At 51.1% G+C, this 22930-nt stretch overlaps 2 protein-coding genes across 3 annotated transcripts; one reads left to right on the top strand and one right to left on the bottom strand.

The window, feature by feature from the left end:
- Window positions 1-7613: 7613 nt before the first annotated feature.
- Window positions 7614-8994, bottom strand: YOD1 (YOD1 deubiquitinase). Its single transcript, XM_074163131.1, has 2 exons — window positions 8787-8994; window positions 7614-8320 (listed from the first exon to the last, which is right to left on the bottom strand). Exons 1-2 carry the CDS (start codon window positions 8992-8994, stop codon window positions 7614-7616), a joined length of 915 nt encoding a protein of 304 aa, XP_074019232.1.
- A 274-nt stretch (window positions 8995-9268) lies between these two features.
- On the top strand, window positions 9269-22570 carry PFKFB2 (6-phosphofructo-2-kinase/fructose-2,6-biphosphatase 2). Of its 2 annotated transcripts, XM_074163128.1 has the most exons (15): window positions 10118-10244; window positions 10380-10476; window positions 10883-10949; window positions 11379-11453; window positions 11589-11645; window positions 12115-12239; window positions 12563-12770; window positions 12957-13103; window positions 14094-14198; window positions 14860-14989; window positions 15656-15718; window positions 16207-16280; window positions 18099-18290; window positions 19671-19693; window positions 20332-22570. In XM_074163128.1, the coding sequence occupies exons 1-15, from the start codon at window positions 10133-10135 to the stop codon at window positions 20387-20389; spliced, it is 1533 nt and encodes a 510-aa protein (XP_074019229.1). In that variant the 5' UTR covers window positions 10118-10132; the 3' UTR covers window positions 20390-22570. The 2 variants fall into 2 exon arrangements, with proteins under 2 accessions (XP_074019228.1, XP_074019229.1); XM_074163127.1 differs by lacking the exons at window positions 19671-19693; window positions 20332-22570 and adding an exon at window positions 9269-9344 and having other exon boundaries at window positions 10119-10244; window positions 18099-18699.
- The last annotated feature ends 360 nt before the right edge of the window (window positions 22571-22930 follow it).

Genomic DNA, 22930 nt, shown 5'->3' with positions numbered 1-22930 from the left:
CAGGCAGCGCAGGCAGCCCGTGCCCGGGAGGCTGCGGGCAGCTCTGCGCGGTACCACCCAGCTCACTGCCTCACTTCCCGGCTCGGCCGGTGTCCTCTGATGTCCTCAGCACGGGTTTCGCTGGAGACTCCTTAATCCGGCAGCCTGTTCTGCCGCATAGCTGCTCGCTGACGGGCGCGGGAGCCCAGCGCGCAGCCCTGACCAAAGCGCTTTTGTACATAATAATTAAGCCCTTTGCCAGGTGTTTGCGCCGGGTGCTGCTGAAGGCATTACCCCACAACTGGTTTATTCTCTTCGGTGGTTTTGTGCACCAGGTCCCTCAGCTCGGGGTAGGACCCGGTTCCTTCTCAGCAGTGAAAACAGGTCGTTACTAGAACAAGCATGTACTTGCACAGCACCAGAACTTTGCCAGGGACCAAAAGTTTGCCGCCTCCTGCCATACGCTCTAAGATTCTTGTAAAGACAGGTAAAAAGCCATTTTAGAAGGGAAGCTTCACCACTAAGCTTTATTCGTGTGTTAGAGGAGGGGGTGCCAAGGTCAGGGATGTTCTGTGGCTTGTTCTGCGCCTCCTGCCCGGCTGTGGCCCCCCTTCACCCCTCCTGGCATCGTTCCCTGCAGGCGCTGAGCCCCTCTGCAGGTTCATTCCCCCTCTCCCTAATGCTGGAAGCTCTTCTCTTCGCTGGGCAGCTTGAAGTCGAGTCCTCGAGCCTGGGTAAAGCCAAAGCCCCCAAGACACCCGTCGCCCTCCTCACTCACACCGACACCAGCTCAGAAACTGCTGCTGGGACACGTCCTTCAGCAGCGTCCCCTCCTCTGGGGACGGGGGTGCCACCGCTGCTGCCGTTCTCTGCGGGAAGGCAAAGAACAGCCCAGTTATTCCACCTGAACCACTGGGTGACACCGACCCCCCGCACCCCATCTGCCTGGGGTGTGCTGCAGAAGCAGCTGAAAGAGCTGCAGTGACTCGTTATTACCCTGACTTTGGGCTCTTCTGGTAAAATTATAGCTTTTCTCTCTGATAAGCAACACTCAGGCCGTTGCTCCCCCCGCCCCAGCGTAGGCTGGTACCTGCTCTGCAAGGTGCTCCTCACTGCACAACTGTGAATATCCAAGCAGAAACCCCGCAGCAAACTTGCCAAATTGATACAGCCACCAGATTCACTCAAGTCGTCACGCTTCAGTGACTTCAGCGTAGTGACAGGACAAGGGGTAATGGTTTTAAATTGGAAGAGGGGAGATTTAGATTAGATATTAGGAGGAAATTCTTTACTGTAAGGGTAGTGAAGCACTGGCCCAGGTTGCCCAGAGAAGCTGTGGATGCCCCATCCCTGGAGGGGTTCAAGGCCAGGTTGGAGGGGGCTTGGAGCAACCTGGTCTGGTGGGAGGTGTCCCTGCCCAGGGCAGGGGGGTTGGAACTCGATGATCTTTAAGGTCCCTTCCAACCCAAACCATTCTGTGATTCTATGATTTTATTTTTCTCGGGTCGTTTTTTTTTTTTTTTAGAAAAAGGCTGTGTTGCAATGTGTGTTCCCTGCTCCACAGAACAGGGAAGTGGAAACATCTGGTGTTTAAAGCCGTAGTAGGATGGGAGAAAGCAGAGGCTGTCATCAGTGTGGCAGAGCCCCAGCTGTGCCCAGTTAATAAGGGGAAGGGGAAGGGATGTGCTGATGAGTAAATCAAGAAGGCAGAGGCTCCGGGAGCCCCATCTCCCCTGGCCTGCAGCAGAGGTAAGGGGGGCGAGCGTGGCATGTTGGGGTGGTCGCAGACCTGAGCGTGGGATTTGGTGCAAACGCTCCTGGAAGCGTTAAGTGGTCTCATGCTGGGAGGTGCAGGGATTTAAACAGGGTTGGATTCACGCTGGGTTTGTCAAGTTGTACTTAATTCTGAACCTGCTTTTAAGAGAGGGAGCAAATCACACCCAGGGCTTTTTTCTCATTGTATATGAAAACCCACGTTTCAAGACCAGGTTGGAGGGGGCTTGGAGCAACCTGGTCTGGTGGGAAGTGTCCCTGCCCAGGGCAGGGGGTGGCACTGGGTGGGCTTTAAGGTCCCTTCTAACCCAAATCATTCTGTGATTCTAGGAAACCTGGGGTGAATGAGTGACTGCTCTGGGACAGGGCGACTGTGTCCTGAGAGCTTAGGGCTTAGATCTGTGCAGTGGAATAGGTAGAGCTCGCTGCCTGCAGGGCTGTGAGCAGGTCAGGAAAATGTCATGATCCATTAAGAGAAGTCTTGAGCTCCTCTGAATCAGCTGCCCAGAATGAACCTGTTCTTTCTTTTCCATGTTCCTCTTCCTCCAATGAATATAAATAGCTACAACCCAAAATAAAGCGTGATTTCATATAGGTGGCACGAAGTATATGCAAGGAGTCAAATGATGCAGAGAAAGCTCCGCAGCGCTGTGAAAGGACTTTGGCATGTTAACAGACCCGTTGTGCCTCACCCTCTTCATAAACAAATGAAGACAAATGATTCAGTCCTGGCCCTGAAGGAAACGCATCCGTACGGCGTCACCGATAAGAAACCTGTGAACGTAATGACATTTCTCTGACTCTGTAGGACCGTCGGACACTTTCCTTCGAGCAAATTGTGCGTACAGCAGACATGCTGACAAATCAACTATGGAAAATACTAGGTAGTTAATACCTAGCGTTACACAGCAGTTTAGAGAAATAATTAAATCTTAATAAGGCTGGGAACCGAGCAAGGAACCCTACCGATGATCCCTGTCTTGCGAAGAAGAGGTAGGGAGCTGAGGGGACGCGTTTCCCCAGCTTGAGTAGCATTAACTCTGCATCAGAAATGAGGAGTCAGCTCTCAAGGCATAACACAGTTCCCCAAGGCTTTAATTAAAATTAATAGACCAGGACACTGCAATCTTGGAGAACCCAATTTTGTTACCTCCCCTATTGCATTCTTTTGTAAGAGAAAGCATTTGGGTGCTCGCACTCAGAGGAGTGAAACAGCGGTATGGATTTCAGCCAATTTGAAGGAATTTTATCCTGCCCAGTCGGGAGCAGAGCAAAGCCCGATGGCAGCTCTACAGCTGGATGCAGGTGGGTTTAAAATGCGGGCAGACATTTAATTTGTATGATAAAGAGTTGTAATTTTCAAAATAGCAAGCTGGAAATTTTTTGCTCCTCTTATTAAAGAGTTTTGGTGGGTTTTTTTTTCTTTGCTCTTCTTATTAAAGAATTTTGGGGTTTTTTTTTTTTTTCTTTGCTCCTCTTATTAAAGAGTTCCCCAGTGTCAGGCTGGTTTGTCAGAATCCCCACCGATCCAGGGATTGCTGTGTTTAAGGCACTCGGCAGAGACGTTCGGGGTTTTCTTCCTTTGCGCCTGCCCCCTCCTGCTGCTCCCTCAAAAGTCGAGAAGGGCAAACAGGTAACGCTGCTTAGATCAAAAACGCTTATAAAAATGAGCGGATCCCGCGTTGCCAGCGCAGTCTCCCGGTGGCTTTGTTGCCCCGGGGCGGGTGACGGGTGTAGCGCGGTGACGTTGTGGAACAGGGCTCTGGGGAAAGCGGGACGGGCACAGGAGACGCTGTTCCCAAACTGTCACAAGTGGCCTCTGCTCTGACCCTGCAGGCGGAAAGGTGCAGATTGAAGACACCGATTCTGTACCGTGTCACAAGATGTTCCTTTTCTCAGTCCTCTCCCCAGCAACTGCTCTTTTTACGTAAGTTTATCCAGAACTGAGGAATTCAGTTTTTCCTTTGGAATATTACTGATTTACTCCTGAGACCAGTCTTTCAGGAAATTACATCCATGAAGCAGATACGTACCTTACTGAGCCCGAATCTTCCTGTCTACTTAATGATTTATATATTTAAATGCATAAAAGATTCAGGAGGTATGTAAAAACCTCTTTGCAGTTTTTCCTCTTGATACCTGACAATAATTACACAGAGAAAATAGTTTAATATTAAAAAAAAAAGTTATTGCCGAACAAGCTGAAAGTGAAGAAGCTTCATCCTGAACGTGTTGTGTGGCCACGTCCCTCTCGCCGTGACTGAGCGTGGAGGGGGAAAAAGGGGATGAGGTGGATGGAAAGCGGATGGAAACGCCTCAAAGGCGGCGCTGCCTCGATGGGGAGACTCGGAAAATGCACCGGGGAGCAACAGTGAACGGGGCCCAAACCTGAAATTCAAGAAGGGAGACTGGGCTGGACAGGCACGCACATTTATTGGGGCATCAACAACTTTTGCAATTCAGGGCTCGTGTTTAAGGAGCTGTGTCATAGCCACTGATCCGTGCTGACGACACACACACCAGGACGCTGCTCCGCAGAGCTACGTCGGGAACTAAAGGCTTTTAGAAAGTGTCGCCGTGATGGGAACTCGCTGCCGGCTGCGGTGAAAGGCCTTGCTCAGCATCAGCTCAACGTGTAAACTCAGACCAGCTTTGAAAGTGCTGTTGTAACCACGGGATTTATCTCCTCGCACAATATAACATGTTTGTGAAAGGCCACATGATTAGAGCGTGCGAGGCTCTCCTTAATTAAAGGAGGAATTTGGTGCTGGTGGAAGGGCCAGATGGGCACCAGGAAGCTAGAATTCTTTAACTGAAGATCCAGAACCGCATAAATCGATAAAACGCTTCCAGTAAGCACAGCTTCAAGGCAACAATCTCAGCTTCCAGGGCCCGTGTGGTTACTGAGCTCCCGCTCAGCAAGGAAATGAGTGATTTTAAATGGGAATAAGAGTAATGGTGAGGACACACATACCTTCATCTCCTAGAGGCTTTCTGGACAGGTCTGGGCAGGTGACACAACTCCCCACCAGTACCTGCACCTACATCCCACACCTCTGCTCTAAAACATCTGTAATTAACATCTTGCTGTGTAATTACTAACAGTTCAGTGCAAATGTATCTCTGACGTTCAGTGGTTCATCCTACTAGTACCAGGACACTGGTTTTGTGCTATTTCCATAATTGTGTCATTAAGAGCAGGCAAAAGCTGGTAACAGACAGTAAAAAAAAAAAACCCAACCCTACCATTTACAAAAGCAAGGGAGTCGTACCTTAAATGTATCCATATCTTACACTTTAAATTATGTGGTTTCTTTCTGTTTGGGAGAGTTTAGGGAAATCCCATACGGCTTTTGGACTCGGAGTCAGTCCCACAGCTTGCTTGCTTTTTGGCAGAGAGGTGGGAGCTTTGATAAGGATGAATTACAACAGTTCAGTTGATTATTTTTTTTTAACCAAAGAGATTTTATTTTCTGGGCAACAAAAGAAAACATCCAAGCAGTGATATTGACACATCTCCCTCAAACAGAACTGATGCTCTCTCAGCAGATTTCCAATGCAACCATGATACAGCAAAGCTAAACACTCCGGATTAAATAAGCTAATTTTAAAAATACTGCAACTGAGAAATACCAACAAAAGTATTTTTTTACACACTTTCAGAAATCCATCCAGGATACAAAGCTCAAATCTAAGTGTAGCTCCCCAAAGTCAATGCATTTGCAAACATGGCAGACAATAAATATGCATCTTCCATGTTTCAGACACCCAAAGGCAGCCACCTTCGCACCTCTCTGAGGTAGGTATTATGCCCATTTTACAGATGGCAAACGGTGAGGATGAGCTCCTTGTCCCAGGCGTCTCGGTGTGAGAGCTGCGAGTACGACTCAGGACTGACAGTCTCTTGGTCTCATTCCTAGACAGTATTTCATCTCAAGTAGTTAAAACACAGTGTAATCTTCAAGTTCCTTTGAACTCTCAGGTATTTCTTTAGGTTTATAAGCATCAGCTTCTAGAGGGCTGGTTTTAATGGTGGGGTTTTGGTGTGTTTTGGTTTTTTTTCTAATGACAGGCTAAAAGCAAAGTGGGGTTTAACACTGGAAGCGAAGTGGCTTTCTATAGGAAACTCCCAACAGCGCTAATGTGTATCTTAATACTGAATTTAAAAGAAACCTGGTCCATAGTGCTCTTGGTGATTCTATTCTTGATTAATTATTCATGCCGCAATTCAGCAAAGCACTTACTTATGTAATTATGTTCCATTTTCAATAAGACTCTCCTGTATTTCAAGGTCCAACTGGGAGCCTCTGCTGAGAACTTCAGTGAAACGTGCTTTTTATAGAAAAGGTTTTGCTGCAGCAGGAGTTTAGCCAGATGTAACAAATGGAGGCCTTTAAAACTAGATCTGGGGTTCCACTTGGAAAGTGGGTTTATTTCTGCCTCAGGCTGAAGATGCACGTTCTTGCTCCCCGTTTGTAAAAGTGCAAGGAAGGTACCTCAAAACAGAGTAACAGAAGAATAGCAGGCTAAGAGTATTTTAAAATTCAATAAAACACGCATGTGTTGCAGGCATTTCAAAGAAAAAAAAAAAATCCCTTTCAGTAATATGCACCTTTACAGCACCTTTTAAAAGACCTCAAAAGCACTTACTGTTAAGCCTCACGACCCTGCTGTGAGGTAAGAGACAATTCCAACATCCCCGATTCTGAACAGTACGAGAAGTAGGGCAGTTCACACAGCTTATTTTGTTCTGAAAATTAAACTGCACCCTTCATTATCAGAATTAAAGTCTTGCTACTGAACAGTCATCGGTGACAAATCAAACACATTAAGGCAGAATGCAGATGAAGAAACTTCAAGCCTCCCTTCTGGGTTAGCACTTTGTCCTTTAAAAAGGGCAAAACTTTTTACCGGCAGAGTGAGAACTATACCTTAAAGTGCTCATTTACAGTATTTGGAATCTGGTACAGCTTAGTAACACTGTGGCCACGACATTGGCTATACCCAAGTAAAGTCTGCTTAAGTGTATTTAACAGATGCAAATTAAGTCACTTCCTAACTACTGTATTTCCCTCGCCAGATACTATTATGAAGAAGAATCCCAAGTATTCCAAGAAACATGCCTACCTTCTGATGCAGTGTAAACACCGGGGGGGTTGATAGTTATTTTTCAAGCAACTAAAAACTACCTACGGAGGATTAATAAGTTTATTCAACACTTAACCATCTACTCATTAATTTAAAGAAGGCTATCTTAAAGCTTAGAGGCCATTTCTTTCTCTAAAGCCATGACTTCACACAAACAATAGAGTCTACTTCTGATGGTACCATAGTATAGGGCAGCTTTGGAGACGCTCTTGCCGTTAAAAATTGTGCACCAAATGAGCAGTTTCCCCTGCGAGAACTGCTTGTACGTGCAGAGTCTAATTCTTAGTAGAAGTAATGCTGATATGTGTGTTCTCCCAAACCCTTAGATTAATTTAATTACTCTGAAAGCACAATACAGGGAGATTCATTCAGCAACTTAGAGGCTAAGGTTTTACGCTAGTGTTGAACGAGCCCGATTTTGTGTGTCTGCTCAGATCACACACACGAGAGATTATTTCAGAAATCAGGCTGTAGCTGCCAGTCTATACCACCTGCCAAAGTACTATAAATTAGCATGCGAGAAGAAACCTATTTCAAACCCATTGGAAAAGTCACTACCCATAACAAACCTGTGCGTCTTGGCCATCATTAAGTTAATAATGCTTTTCAAGCTTTTGTGAACGGAATTTTATGCTTACATACAGCTTATCTGGAAATCCAGAATTTTATTCTGGGTCGGTGAGGTAGTCGATGTAACCCTCCTCGTGTAGATGTCACACTTCCCCAAAGTTGGTGTGTCCAGTCTCCTTGGCGTGTTCTCTGGCCTCCACTTGTCCAGTTAGTCCTTTCTGGCACACCATGCACCTCAGCGTAAAGCGATTCACGTCGGTAAACTGCCTCTTCCGTCTGGCTTCGTCCGCCAACTCCAAGGCTTGCGCAAGAACAATATCATCAGTTGTGGAGAAAATGGTCTGGGGAGGAATGTCCGAGTCGGGGATTTTACGCTCAAGTGGATCATAATGAATCCCATCGTAAATTAAAAGGACCCGCTTAGTGTAACTGGCATCTTCCCCGAAACGGTCGATTCTGACTGTCTGCGTGTCCACCACACAGATTTCACACTGGTAAAATTTGGATAAAATGGACACTTCGATGGCTCCTCCCCAAGTCTCTTCTCTTCTGATCCAGTCGCAATACTCCCTGTTAGTTTTCCCTAGAACTGCCTCACAGTAAGATTCAGGATCACTGGCCACTATCTGGGCTATGAGGTTGCGCATCTCTGGGGCACAACCCGGGTCGTAAACGCCTCCCTCCACCACGTAGTACACGCTGGTGAAGAGACAGGAGTTATCTGCCGGGACAACCCTCCTCACGAGCACCGGCGCCGCTTCCCTCACCGAGTTCGACATCGTTCTTTTGGCGACGACGGGCGAGTCGGTCTTGGGTTTGGACGTATCCTCTTCAACTATCAGAGTATCGCCTGTCAAACACACACGGAGGAAGAATTGAGAGAAATATGCAGATGGGAGTTAAAGATGATGCTCCTAAAACAGGACCACAGGGCTGTATCGTTGTTGTTATAAAGGCTCGCCTTCGTTTTCCCTGGCAGCACGGTATCCTGATGGAAAACAGCCTCGGCCAACGCAGCCGGTAGCACGACGCCTCCGCAGTGGGCTCTGACAGACTCACCTGGGCCTGTCCCGGGTCCCCGTCCCCACAGCCCCGCGCTGTTGCCTCCGCACCCCCGGGACCCGAGCGAAACCACCACCGAGGCGTCCCTCCGAGCCGGCTGCTGACAGCTCCCCCGGGGAGGAGGAACCGGCCCGGCAGCCGGCTGACGAGGGGAGGGCTGGGCCGCAGCCTCTTTTAATTACGGTAATTGCAGCCGGCCGGACAGCAGAAGCCATAAAGCGCCGGTGCCCGCCCCGCCCAGGCCCGGCCCTCACCCGAGTGGATGCCGAGGTCGCCGAGCCGCCGCTCGCCGTCGCTGAGATCCAGGCTCCGCGGCGGGAAACCGAGCAGGAGGCGCTGGGCCGGGGCGGGGACGCCGGTGAGGGCGGCCAACGCAGCCTGCATGTCTCGGAGGCGGGAGTGGGCCGTGAGGCCGGGCAGGGGGTGGGTGCCGCTCCGGGCCTTGCAGCGCAGCCGCAGCATCCTCGGCGGGGCCGCCCCGCGCCGCCGCCTCCCCGCCGACCGACGGCTACTTCCGCTTCCGCCCCGCCGCTCCCGCCCACTCTCGCGAGACCTGCCGCCGCGCCCCATGATTGGCCGGGGGGCGGCTAATCAGAGAGCCGCCCGCCCTCCCGCCCGGCCGGCAGATGCCGGCTCATTTGCATAGCGGAGCGCGCCCGCGCCTGTGACGCAGCGCCGTTCACCGGCGGCGCGATTTGCATGCGATTTGCATGCGATTTGCATGCGGCGCGGAGCCATGTCGGCGTCGCCCCGGCACGGCGACCCCCGGCGGGGCAGGAGCGGGGCCCTGCGCGGCGGGGAGAAGAAGTGCTGTGAGTAACCCCGGCCGCGAGGTGGGGAAAGGGGGGGGGGGAAGAGGCGCATTTAATGTATTTCGGGAAAAAAAAATAATAAAAATAAGCAATTAGGGGGATGGCGCTGCTCGTGCCGGTTAAAAAAGCGCGCGTCTTCCGTGTGGCGCGTTTCCATTCCGCGCGGGGACGCGCTCCCGGTGCCCGTCCCGGTGCCCGCCCCCGCTCGCCCCCAGCCCCCCCCTTGTCGTACCTCCCGGGTGCCCTCACCGCCCCCCGCCCGGGCTGTTTTCCCCCAAAACCGCCCTTCCCGGGCGCTGCCTCAGCTCGCCTCGGCTCCTTGCCGGGAGAACGTGACCGTTTTGTTAAAAGCACCTTCCTGCTGCCCTTGGCAGCTCCTGTCCCATCGGTAAATATTTTTAACGCTAAAAGACGCATATTAGCCCCATCAGGCGCAGCGGGTGTGCCGCTGCTAATCCGCCTCATTAGCTAGCACCCGGGAGACCGCAGAGTGGTCCAGCCGCCGCTCACAGCGGTTAATTAGCTGGGAGGACACTCTAACGAGCCCGTTACGGATGCCCTTGGCGTTGGGCCGGTTCCTGACCCCGCTGCTCTCCGGAGCTGCTGATGCCCCTGGGATGGGGGTCCAGCGCCGGGGCTCTCCGGAGCTGCTGATGCCCCTGGGATGGGGGTCCAGCGCCGGGGCTCTCCGGAGCTGCTGATGCCCCTGGGATGGGGGTCCAGCGCCGGGGCCCTCCAGAGCTGCTGATGCCCCCGGGGTGGGTTTCTTTGCAGCATGGGCATCCTACATGACCAACTCCCCGACGCTGATCGTGATGATCGGCCTGCCCGCCCGCGGCAAGACCTACGTCTCCAAGAAGCTCACCCGCTACCTCAACTGGATCGGGGTGCCCACCAAAGGTGTGTTTGGGGGGGCGCTTGGCCGTGGGGATGGCTCTGCCTGTGTTGAGGTTGAGGTGAGGTTGCCAACCGCGGTGAGGTTGGCAAAGTGCCCTCAGTCTCACATGCCTGTCTTCTGTCTGCGTGTGTGTGAAGTGTTTAATTTAGGAGTGTATCGCCGGGAAGCGGTGAAGTCTTACAAGTCCTACGACTTCTTCAGGCACGATAACAAAGAAGCCATGGAAATCCGCAAGTGAGTCGGCATCGGGGGGAGCTGAACCCACCTGTGGTGGTCTGGTCAGTCTTAGGGCTCAGCAAGCTCTGTGTTTGAGGAGCTCAAAATAGCATTTAACACCCGGGAAGGAGAGGGGGAGGCAGTGCAGCCCCTGCAGGGACCCTGCCGAAGGGGCTGTGCTGGGCGTCCTGCCCTGGACTTTGGGCTGGCTCAAAGAGCAGGGCTGTAAACGCCCAGTGATGGATGGAATACGAAGTAGGTTGTAGATATGGATGCCTTCTGATTCCTGCAGAGCCTCCAGGGCTCTTGGAAAAATAGGGCGGGTGCTCCATGGGCAGATGTTTGAATCTCTCCCCCATGGGTCGGAAGCCTTGTCATCTGAACGCTTCCGTCGGCTCTGATGATACCCCTTTCTCTCCTGCAGACGATGTGCCTTAGTGGCCCTAGAAGACGTGAAGACATATCTCCTGGAGGAGTGTGGGCAAATAGCTGTAAGGCTTTTCTTGGCTAAACATGTTTTTGCATCTGGGTAGGACAGGACAAGAGGAAATGGGTACAAACTTGACCACAGGAAGTTCCATCTAAACATGAGGAGGAACTTCTTCACTTTGAGGGTGGCAGAGGTCTGGAAGAGGCTGCCCAGAGAGGGGGTGGAGTCTCCGTCTCTGGAGATGTTCAGACCCAGCCTGGACACGTTCCTGTGCAACCTGCTCTGGGTGGGACCTGCTCTAGCAGGGGGTCAGACTAGATGATCTCCAGAGGTCCCTTCCAACCCCGTGTCATGCTGTGATTCTGTGATCTGGGTAGCTCAGCGCTGCCCAGGGCATTTGGGGACCTGATGATAATCCCAAATGTTTTTGGGGTTGGTTTAAAAGCTTTAGATAAACCTGCTCACTGCTACTTAACTCATTTTCTGGTAGGTGTTTGATGCGACCAACACGACTCGAGAAAGGAGGGACCTGATTTTAAATTTCGTGAAGGAAAATGCTTTCAAGGTAGTGCTTCTGCCTTTAATGTGCAGCCTGACTGCGGCACCCAGGGCACTGCTGCTCCCTGGGGCAGGAGCTCCCGACGGGTGATTCTGGGTGGAGTTCTTGGCTCTGAAACGTGCCTCCTTGCCTTCTTCGTAGGTGTTTTTTGTGGAGTCTGTCTGTGACGATCCAGAAGTCATCGCTGCCAACATCCTGGTGCGTGCGGCGTTTTCCAGGCCCGGCTGGCAGCGCTTGCCGGGGGGAGCTCGGTGCAAGGTCACCAGCCCCGGCAGCGTCTGCCAAAGCCTTGGCTGTTATATTTCATCTTGGAAACAAGCAGCTAACGTTCGCGGGGTTATAAAAGCTGAGGATGCAGTTAGTTATGTGAGAATGTGGAAATGGAATGACGCCGAGGAGTGTGTGACCTTGAGGCGGGTCTCCTCGCCGGGCGGCGAGTGGCTGGCGGGGGGAGCGAGCCACGAGCCAGCTGTGCCTGTCGCGGGGCCAAGGGCTCCTGCGCCTTCAGACTCCCCCTTTGTTTCCTCTGCGGGAGCAGGTTTTTCCCCAGGGCAGCGTCAGACAATGCTCGCTTGTTTCAAAAGGGAAGAATAACCTTATTCAGTGTTACTTTTGCTCCGCGTGGAGTTTGCTTAACTCTCACAAAGCACCGCTGTCTGTCGACCAGGAGGTGAAAGTTTCCAGCCCCGACTACCCGGAGAGGAACCGGGAGAACGTGATGGATGATTTCCTGAAGAGGATCGAGTGCTACAAGGTCACCTACCAGCCTCTTGATCCCGACGCGTACGACAAGTAAGCAGAGCCCTGGGGTGCGTTGTGTCCTTGCCCACATGAGCCGCTTTGCTTCGGGGCTGCTCTGCTCTGGCCGGGGATGCTGCGATGCACAGTTGCTCGTGTGAAGGTGGTTTCCTCGTGTCCCAAGTGATGTGAGAGGATTTTTCTCTAGCGTAATGCAGCTCCGTGGTTAAGCTCGGCAGTTCTTCTGTCTGCTGGAGCGACCCAGTGTTGTGCTGATGCCTTTACTAGTGGAGAAATAGCTAGATTACACCCGCAGGTGCACGTGCTTCATTTTTAAAACCAGTCGTGTGGGTGTTCTTATTTTATGTTGACTCCAGAGATCTTTCCTTCATTAAAGTGATCAATGTGGGACAGCGGTTCCTAGTAAACAGAGTCCAGGATTACATCCAGAGTAAAATCGTCTATTACCTAATGAACATTCATGTCCAGCCGCGCACCATCTACCTTTGCCGACATGGTGAGAGTGAATATAATCTTGTTGGCAAGATTGGTGGGGATTCTGGTCTGTCGCCGCGCGGGAAGCAGGTATGTGTTTGGCAGCAGCCGGGTTGCCGTCTCTGTTGGTGGTGTGTGCCCGGGGCCAGAGCCGGGCTCGGCGAGGGGCAGCCCCGCAGCTGGATCTTGCCGCGACAGCCACAGCCCTTGAAACGATGCTTTTAACGGCGGCAGCGGCTCCTGCTCCCTCCTGACCTCTCCCGGCTTCTCTTCCAGTTCTCTCAGGCGCTGAAGAAGTTCATCGAGGAGCAGGAAATCGTTGACCTGAAGGTGTGGACGAGCCAGCTGAAAAGGACGATCCAGACGGCCGAGTCCCTGGGGGTCACGTATGAGCAGTGGAAGATTCTCAACGAGATCGATGCTGTGAGTGAGATGCTGATTGAAGCCTTCAGCTTTTCTAGCTGGAAAATAATTTTTAAAAACAAATCCATCAGGTTAAACTTATTTCCTGTTTGTTAATAACCATGTCCATGTATAATGTGCTCCAGCCATCATCGTGAGGTTCAGGATCAGGGAATCACAGAATAGTTTGGGTTGGAAGGGACCTTAAAGATCATCAAGTTCCAACCCCCTGCCCTGGGCAGGGACACCTCCCACCAGACCAGGTTGCTCCAAGCCCCCTCCGACCTGGCCTTGAACCCCTCCAGGGATGGGGCAGCCACAGCTTCTCTGGGCAACCTGGGCCAGGCTCTCACCACCCTCACAGCAAAGAATTTCTTCCCCAGATCTCATCTCCATCTCCCCCCTTTCAGTTTTAAACTGTTAACACCTCATCCTATGGCTCCCCTCCCTGATCAAGAGTCCCTCCCCATCTCTCCTGTAGCCCTCTTCAGGGACTGATAGGCTGTTACAAGGTCTCCCCAGAGCCTTCTCTTCTCCAGACTGAACCCCCACAACTCTCTCAGCCTGTCCTCACAGCAGAGGGGCTCCAGCCCTCGGAGCATCTTCATGGATGGTCTGGTACAGGCTGACAACCCTGGAGCTGCTGTGAACATCTCCTGCTGGTGTGGAGAGAGAAAATAACATTGAGCATCCCAGACATTTGTCACACCGTCCTGGGTGGACAAAGGTCACTGCTCCCGCTCTGATTCTGTCAGGCAAAAGAAATCACAGGGTTGTTGCTGTGGAAATGCGTGCTCCTTTTCATCCCTGGTGAACAGGGGGTTTGAAATAAAACCCAAAGCCCATCCTTTGCAAACCACCCTGGACGCGCAGTGCCCAAATGCTGCGTCAGGCGTGACACCTGAAATTTTCGTCACAAAAAGGGATCTCTGACCTGGGCCCCTTGCTGGTTTTGCGGCGTTGTACCTCTGGTGAAAGGGAGCGTGGAGTAACAGGTTCTTCTTTCCTCAGGGGGTTTGTGAAGAAATGACCTACGCGGAAATTGAAGCCAAGTATCCAGAGGAATTTGCCTTGAGGGATCAAGAGAAATACCTTTATCGCTATCCTGGAGGAGAGGTGAAGACCCTTCAGAAAGAACAATAAGATACAGTGTTCATAAAACAAATGCCTACGTGTAGAATTGAAGAACTTTACTTAATTTTAACTTTTTCTGGCAACGTTTGTATGAGAAACTGAAAACATTAGGGTTCCCAGCTCTCCCTTAGAGGAAAGGTTTATTGGTTTCCTTCGTTGTGGGGTGTGTGTGCAAATGATGCCTTTTGATCATATTAATTGGGCCGTTTGCCCAGTCCCTGGGTGCTCCCTCCGACACAGAGGGGTTTCAGCATCCCGCCCCTTTGGCCGAGGCCTGAACTGTCGCTATGAAAAACCCTCTTGGAAAGAAAGTGATTATGGGGGTGGTATGAAGTCATCTCTGGTTTTACTTCACAACCGTGTTAAAATGTATAATTTACTATTTTATTTGTTTTTTCTTACTGCACTCGCTAAGAGTTACCAGTAATCTGAGTCCTCCTGTAATCTGAGGGTTGTTGACATTAAATTTCGCCTTCTGCCATTTGTTTTTTTTTCCCCTGTATTTACCGGATCATCCATAACTTTTGTGCCGTCATATTTTAACTGATATTTTCCCCAGCGCCAAGCTGTGTTAATTGCTGCTTCTGCTTTAAGCCACTGTTGACAAAACCCCTTGAAAAATTCCCGTTTTGTTTTTTTTCAGTCCTACCAGGACTTGGTCCAGCGCCTGGAGCCGGTAATTATGGAGCTCGAACGGCAAGGCAACGTCCTCGTTATCTCCCACCAGGCGGTTATGAGGTGCCTGTTGGCTTATTTTCTTGACAAGAGTGCAGGTACAAAAATAACCGCGGGATGGCAGGGGCTGGCTTCTCGCGCTGCTTCCTTCACAGAGCTTTTTGGGAGGGTGGCTTGTAATTACTGGTTTGATTTTTTCGCAACGGAAGAGCCGCTTAAAAAAGCAAAAAAAAAAAAAAAACAACCCAAAGAAAACATTTCTGAAGAGCTTTAACCATTACATTTCCATGGGGTGAGAAGCTCTCTTTGCAAGAAATCCGGGTGCTGGTTTTTTCCACCAGTAGCGGTTACATCATCTCTAGGGGATGATTTTTTAATATAAAAAAAAAAAAAAAAGTTGTTTTGTGATGCCGAGGGAGGACTGGCTGATCCCTCCATGGCATGCTGGACTGGGAGCTGGGACCAGTTTGCCACAAGCTGCTTTATTGAACTCCAGTGAGCGGCGCTGCAGTTTAATAAAACTTTTAATAAAATTAATAAGACTTTTAATAAAGTTAATAAAACTTTTAATACAGTTTGAAATAAAACTCCCTTGGGTCCGTGGCAGACTGAGGTCTTGCAGGTCTGGGGAAGGTGCTGGGGGGACTCAGGGCGACACTGGGCGTTTGTGGGGCTGGTGTCCAATATTTGCTGTGTCTCACCTTGGGACGAGGAGGAGTGGGACATCCATAACCCCCCCCCCGTGACACCTCTCTCCGTCCCAGATGAGCTGCCCTACCTGCGCTGCCCCCTCCACACCATCCTCAAGCTCACACCCGTGGCGTACGGTAAATATTGTCTTTATTTCCGCCCTCCCCCCTGGTTTGTGTGAGTGTGTGCAAATCTGCTGCCAGTTTGTGTCCCTGTGTGGCAGCGGCTGGACTTGCTGTAAATATTTTTAATGTGCATTAAAGCAGAGTAGTGGAGAGGGGGAAGGGCTGGGGGGGGGCAGAGAGATGTGTGGGTGCAGGGATGCTCCCCCGTGGCCTCTCCTAAAGGAGTGACGATTGTGGATTTCACCGTTTGGTGCCTCCAAACTTGGATTTAAAAAATGAGTGAGTTCAAAAATGGCTTTTCTGTGTAAACCTGTAGCGCACGTTACACAGGGCTGCGCTTCTGCAGGAAGGTCAAACCCAGAAAGTGCTTAAAGAGTAAAATTGTGTTATTAGAGTGAACTGTTATATATTTATGAGCTGGTTCATTTTTTTAAAAAAAAAAAATGTTTATTAAATAAATTACCCTTCCTTATACGAACTTCTCTTTCATTTTGGAAAAGGTTGTAAAGTGGAGACGATCACCCTGAACGTGGAAGCAGTGAACACCCACCGCGACAAACCCTCCCTGAACTCAGTAAGTCTCTCCGCGCAGCTCCGGCTTTTTCCCTTTTCGAAAAGAAATCCCTAAACTGAAACACTTAAACACCTGAGAGAAATGGCCGCGTGCTTTCGGTGACCAGAAATTCGAATAAGGCCCAAAAGCAGAATTAACTGTAGGCTGAATTAACGTGCTTCCCAGGGAGAGAGAGTTTCCAGAGCTGTTCTAGGAAGCAGAATGGGCAAATTTAGGACATCTTAAATTCCAGGTCTCCTTCTCGGTTTTCAGTGAACTGTTTGTTGTTGATGCTCGTTTGCATTAATTGCAGTCATTTCGAAAAGACTTGCCAAAATGTTTAGAGTGGTTTTTTTCTCGTTGTCTGGATGGGTTTCTCTCTCCACAGACGAGGTTGGGCTGGGCTCTGGGGCGGTTCTCGGGGGCTCTGGGATGGTGGCTGGGAGAAGGGGAGGTTTTTCCTTTGTCTCTGCAGATTTCTTGTGTCTTTTACAAGTATTTGGCGCAGGGCAGGACTGGGGTGTTCCTAAACTTTGTAGATATTAGAGCAGAAGGAGATAGGTCCAATTTGCCTCCCTTGCCCTGGGCATCCGCTCGCAGCGGCAGTGGGAACGCTGCAGGCTCTGCCTGGCTTTATTCATGAAATAAATAAACCTCTGCCATGACTGAGATAACTGGCCATCCACCTTGTTCAGCAAAGCCCAAAACTACCTGCTAAATCTGTGGAAGTTGCTGCTATTTCAGTTGTTACCTTTTACAAGCACTGTTCTTGCAGAGGGACTGCTCCGTCGGGGAATGGTGCGTAGCGATTCCCTGCAATTAACTCCCCCAATTAAAGAGCACGAATCAACTCTCCACTTCCCTACCTCATGGCAGATCAAAGTGCATCACATTTTCAGTTCTTTTGGTACATTTCGGCTTTTAGCTGCCTCTTGTCACTGTATTTCATAAAGAGCTGTTGGCTGATTGCCTGGGATAAGGTTATTTTCGTGTCCCTGTGCCGAGGGAGCAGAAACAGGGGGTGAGAAACCAGGAACCTGCCTCTGTGGCCGGAGGGTTCGCAGAGCTAAATCCAGCTGATTGCAAAATGCTAAACTCGGGATATTGGGGAAGGTTTTTGTGGCTGGCCCCGTTCTGGTGGTTTCCAGTCAAGCATTTATCGTTTTGCGGCTTCCGTGCGACGCCAGCGTTGGAATCCTTGCTGCCCTCTCGGAGAAGTCGGAGGCTGTTTCTGTTGTTCTTTGCTTCTCTCGGGCAGTGCAGCTGCTTTGGGGGAGAAGAAACACAAAGAAGGGAAAGTTTTCTATTTTATTATTTTATTTCCCCCCCCCCCTGAATTTATTGCAGGGAGAAAAAAAAGAAAATGAAAATAAACCACAAATGCAAACAAACAAAGCTACCTAAGCAAAATATTCCCCAAGGGAAGTAAGCCTGCTAAAAAAGCAGGCTTTTTTAGCAGACTCTGAGCTGAATTAACCGACAGAACGGGTTGTTGAACGGGCACATCCCTCTGCTGCTATTTTTGAGGCGTTTGATGCCGCTGTGTCTTGGGGGGGCTGCACCAGGACCCTGTTTCAGAGGGAAGCAGGACCTGGTGGTGTTGGTACCCTCTGAGTATCTGCTGGAAGTTTCCAAATAATTGTATTTATTTAATTTTTTTACAGTCGGGGCCAATTTTTTTTTTTTTTACCATCGGGTTGACCGAGCCTCAGCCCCGGCTGTCGGGAGCTTGGGGGTGCCTGCGGGGGGGGGATGCCGGAGGTGCGTGCTGGTCTGCGACGTGGTTTTAAACTGTGGTTCCCCTTTTCATTCCTCGCGACACCCTCCGTCTGGGATCAGAGCAACCTTCCCGCCAACCAAACCCCCGTAAGGATGAGAAGAAACAGCTTTACGCCGCGGGCCAGCGCGGACACGGTAAAGCGCCCACGACATTACAGCGTTGGGAGCAAACCTCTCGACCTGCTGGGGCCGTTCCCCTCCCTGGAAGCTCGAGATGGGGCCGAGCGGCCGCAGCTACAAGTTGGTGTCCAGGTGGTACCTTCCCTGTTGCTCCCACTCGTCACCGTCGCCCGCGGCTCTCGGTGGCCCTCCCTGAAATACAGACCCTTCCAGGGTCTTAGGCACCATCTCTGTTCCCGTGTGAAAATCATAGAATCACAGAATGGTCAGAGTTGGAAGGGACCTTAAAGTCATCGAGTTCCAACCCCCTGCCCTGGGCAGGGACACCTCCCACCAGACCAGGTTGCTCCAAGCCCCCTCCAACCTGCCCTTGAACCCCTCCAGGGATGGGGCAGCCACAGCTTCTCTGGGCAACCTGGGCCAGGGTCTCACCACCCTCACAGTAAGGAATTTCTTCCTGATATCTAATCTAAATTTCCCCTCTTCCAATTTAAAACCATTACCCCTTGTCCTGTCAAATCATTCTGGATTAGATTGCCTTAAAAAAAAAAAAAAAAAAAAAAAGAAAAAAAAAAATCCCCCAAACCCACCAAAAAACCATCCCCAAGCCCCAAAGTCACCCCATTAAACTAGAGTTGTGGTGCCAGAGACTTTAAAACTCGGGTGCCGTGAAGGCAAGTGTCCCTCAGTGCAGTAGGGCTGTGGTAGGGTGCTTAATTCTGGGCAACATCTCACTTTCCAGCAAAAAACTGATCGGGAAAGAGTCACAGATACCTTCTGTGTCCCAATTCCGTGCTGCAGCCAAGTGTTGCTCTCGCCCCAGAGTGACTGGGTAGGAAATCTTTGCGTCCGTGATTTTTTTTTGGTGCCCGTTTCCTTGCAGATCCCGACGGCAGCACCTCGTTGAGTAAAATTTGGGCTCTTTGGGTGCCCAAATTAAAGTGGTTTGGGTTTTGGTGCTTGGTGTTTCTTTTAGCTTAGAAGTACATGGGTCCTTATCGGTGCTGGAGGCAAAGCCCCGTTTGTTTCTTTGCTCATTTAAAATTGTTTCTCTGCTAATTTAGGAGTTTTTCTGTGCCTGGGAGACCGCGGGCAGAGCGGGCTGCTCCCTTCGAGGTCTTGGCTGGGCTCCCCGTGCAGAGACAGCCAGCGTTACCGAAGCTGTTTAAAAACAAAATAATCTTGGGTAATTTAGAGGTTAATGTTTTCCAAGGTGTTCGGTGAGCCCAGCTCTGCTTCTCCTCCTCCTCCCCGTTAGCAGAGCAAGGAGCCAGAGAGTGAAAGGAGGGTGATGCAGCACATTTTCACGTGATGTCCATGCCCTGTGTCAGCTCCTGCTGTCGTACCAGCCTGCCCTCAGCCCCCTGACACGAAACCCCTGGGGTTGCTTCACTTCTCTCCTCATCTGCTTTGCTGCTTTTACTATTATTTTTAAATCTCCTACTATTATTTTCAAATCGCCTTTAAAACGCGCTATGAGCTATCCTGTGCTCTTTCTTTTTTCCTTTGCAGCCTCAAGGGGGAAATGCTTTCCTGTGAGTACCACTGCCAGCAGCTTGTATGTACTCTCTTGTGCTTTAGTAAGTAGGACTTCTCTTGATTAATGTTGCATGGAAACGGCTCTGGGGAAAGACAAACGCATGGAGCAGAGGGAAGTCTTTTGCCGTGTAATAACCTGTCATTAAGGGGGACCTCAGTGCAGGAGGAATAAGTTACGGGGGCTGAGGCTGCTGGTCCACTGGCTCCAGCTGGACTTACTGGTGTGTCACGCTTGTGCTGGCTGAATGCAAAAGCGTGTGTCACCCCGAGCCTGCTCCATCCCTGGAGCAGGAGGTGGGAGTGCTCTGTGCTGGGCTGAGCCACATCGCTCGTACTGAGCAGGTCCCTCCCCGCCTGGGATGAGGTGTGGTGACAATCCTTCTCGAGGGGATTTTGCAGGAGTCAGTGGGTTGCAACCACTCGGCTCCAGTTCCCCGTGACTGGAGGGAGCTGGGTGGGTTTAGTGCATGTTTGGGAAGCATCTGGATGGATTAACCTGTGTCGGTGGCAGTTGTCGCCAAGTCCTCACTGTCACTACCCCTTGGAAGCATCTTTGCGTGGGGGCAAAGAGACCAGGGCTGTTTTTCTCCTGCACTAAGGGGAGAACATGTCCTTGTCTGTCGCCCCTCTCCAGGGAGCCACCAGCCGGCGTCCCCCACGAGACTTTGCCTTCCCTCTCGGCCACCGAGTGAGGGGCAGGGATGGGACCGTGGCTGCCGCCCCGCGCAGAAAGGCCAGAGATGCCCTCGCTTCGCCCCGCTCCCGCCGTCCCCGAGGCCCAGCCCCAGCCCCTGCTCTGCCGGTGGCCATGGCAGACCCCGCTGCGACCCCTCGCTTGGCTGACCAGGTGTTTCGCCTCGTGCAGTACATCCAGCACTGATGACTTTTTTTTTTTTTGGTTTTGTAAAAGTTTTTTGCCATTTCGGTGGTCTCTCGGGGGCCAGGCTGTATTGCACGGCAGGTCCCCCTGTGGGGCTGAGGGATGGTCCCGTGCCACATCCTCGGCGCGGTGCCGTGCTTGTCCTCATGCTCCGGGGTGACCCTCACTTTTGGGGGGGGTTTCCCCTATGGGAGCACCCAGGGGTGCCAGTGCCAAAGGGTGGGCTCAGAGGTGGCACGAGCCATGTCCTCGGAGGCTTTGGGTGGCTGTGCCTGGGCTGCCGGGGTCGTGTCTGACCCGCTCTCGCTCTCAGCAAAGCTCTGCTCCCTCCTCACCTCTGCTCCTGGGGCTTGGGGCAGATCTTCTCACTCCTGGGGCTCTGGTGTCAAAGGGAGAGCTGGGTTTGGGGCAAAAGAGCAGTAAAGCGGTAGCAGGTTCGGTTCCCAGGTGTCAGGCGTTACACGGGGATGTGGGTCTGGTTGGGGAGGTGTCCCCATTCCCCCAGCAGGGTGGTCCCTGCGGTGACGGGGCGCAGGTCTGGCCACCGCAGGATGCGGCTCAGCTCCTGCCTCTGCCCACCTTCCTCCGGGCCTGAGGAACTCCCGCTTGAATGTACGCGGCCCTTTGGATGTGCAGTTTTTTTACTTCATTCGCACTTTGACCTTGCAGTGAAGCTTTTCCAACAGTTTTTTTCTCGATGCGACTGCTCTGTCTCTCTCCACCACCGCTATTTACGCACATGTCAGGACACGGAGGTGTGGGATTGATCCTGGAGCCACACACCTCTGTCTCCTCTTCTCTAGTTTGTGACAGCATTTCCAATAATGCTGCCTGGTTTTCCTTACTGACTGTCCTGCCAGAGCTGCGGAAGCGCACAAAGCATCGAGCTGGGGTGCTCCTGTAGAGCATCTCCCACGTTGGGATGGCCAACGTGGGAACCGTCCAGCCAGTGGCGATGCAAACAAGGCACGTTTCCCCTAAAGTTGCCTGTTTCCCTGGGCTTCCGAGGCCTTCATGTTGAAGGAAAAGGGAAAAAGGAGAAAGAACCCGAGCTGGAGGAGCTTGTGATAAATCCGATAAATCATTGTTCCTATACTGAGTAATATTGATTTAGAATCAAATCGGAGGAAAATTATCTGTAGGCTAAAAATCAATGCCTCATCCCTTTGGATTTGCCTTTACTCTGAGCCTAAAGGAGCTGTTTAGGGAATGTGTTTAGGGAATGAATGTATATGCCAGCTTTGCAAAATGGCTTTTTAAATGCTGCGCTTCAAGTGTTCTTCTAACACGGGCTTCCTGGGAGCGTTTGCAGATAAATGAAGGGAACTCGGTCAAACATCCTTGATTCCAGTACAAACCATCTTCCTTCCTAGTGTTGGGGCTTTGCTTGAGAAAGTGGCCTGTGAGCAGCTCTCACGGGTTGCCTCTGTCTGCTGGTGCTGACGTCTGAAGTGTCGTTGTTGGGAAATCTTTTTAGATATTTATTTTAATTTTCTTTTTAATTACAAGTAGAAAATATGTAGGGCCTGGATTTCCTGGCTGTTGGATTTTTAGGTGTTGATGCCTGCTGTCAATTGTCAGTACTTTGGCTTGATGTTGGGCCATTTTTTTTTATTGCAAAACCGCGCTGGTTGGGTAACGAGGCAAATTGTCCCTATTGATTTGCCGAGGGGTTTGCAGCCCCGGAGCGGGCACCGCACCGGAGCCCTTCTGAGCATTTTCTGAGCTCTGAGACGTTGCATGAGCAGCAGCTGTAGGAAATCCCGGCTGTCAGGTTTTTAACTTGTGTGATTGTGCGTTTGTAAATACATAATTCACCTGTACTGACCCGAGTGCGTTTCTGTCGGACCCTCGGGGAGGCAATGGAAGGAGTTTTATCAAAGCTATAAGTTTTTATTCTGGTTAACGTGCAAAATGATTACTGTAAAGTTTTTTTTATGTTTGTCCTGGAAGTGTATTTTCCTATGGAGAAGATAAATAAAAGCGAGTAACCCTGAGCAACCGGTCTGCTTCGTTCTTGCCTCCCATCCCACGGGGTACTCCAGTAACGCTGAGCTGGTGTGGAACTGGGGCGAGACTGGGAAACCCTTCAGGGGGGGGGCTTTGCGAGGGGATAAAGGCGGATGCAAAATGTGAAGCGGCTCGTTATTTCCTCAGGGAGGAGTAAATAAGTAAATCCTCAGATGGCTGTTGTCACGTAGAATGACTTCGTGGAGGTGGCCGGATCCTCCTGCCACGGTGTCTGTCTGTCCGTCCGTCCCCAGCGCCGAGCTGGGCTCTGCTGTCCCCTGCTCTCCTGCTTTGCCCTCGGTGTAACCCGTCCCGTTTCTCTCTTGTTCGCAGAGCATGGCCG

The sequence above is a fragment of the Numenius arquata genome, chromosome 24, assembly GCF_964106895.1.
Source record: "Numenius arquata chromosome 24, bNumArq3.hap1.1, whole genome shotgun sequence".
Lineage (NCBI taxonomy): Eukaryota > Metazoa > Chordata > Aves > Charadriiformes > Scolopacidae > Numenius > Numenius arquata.
The sequence above is the reverse complement of the archived record's forward strand: the minus strand, read 5'-3'. Positions and strand labels throughout refer to the sequence as shown.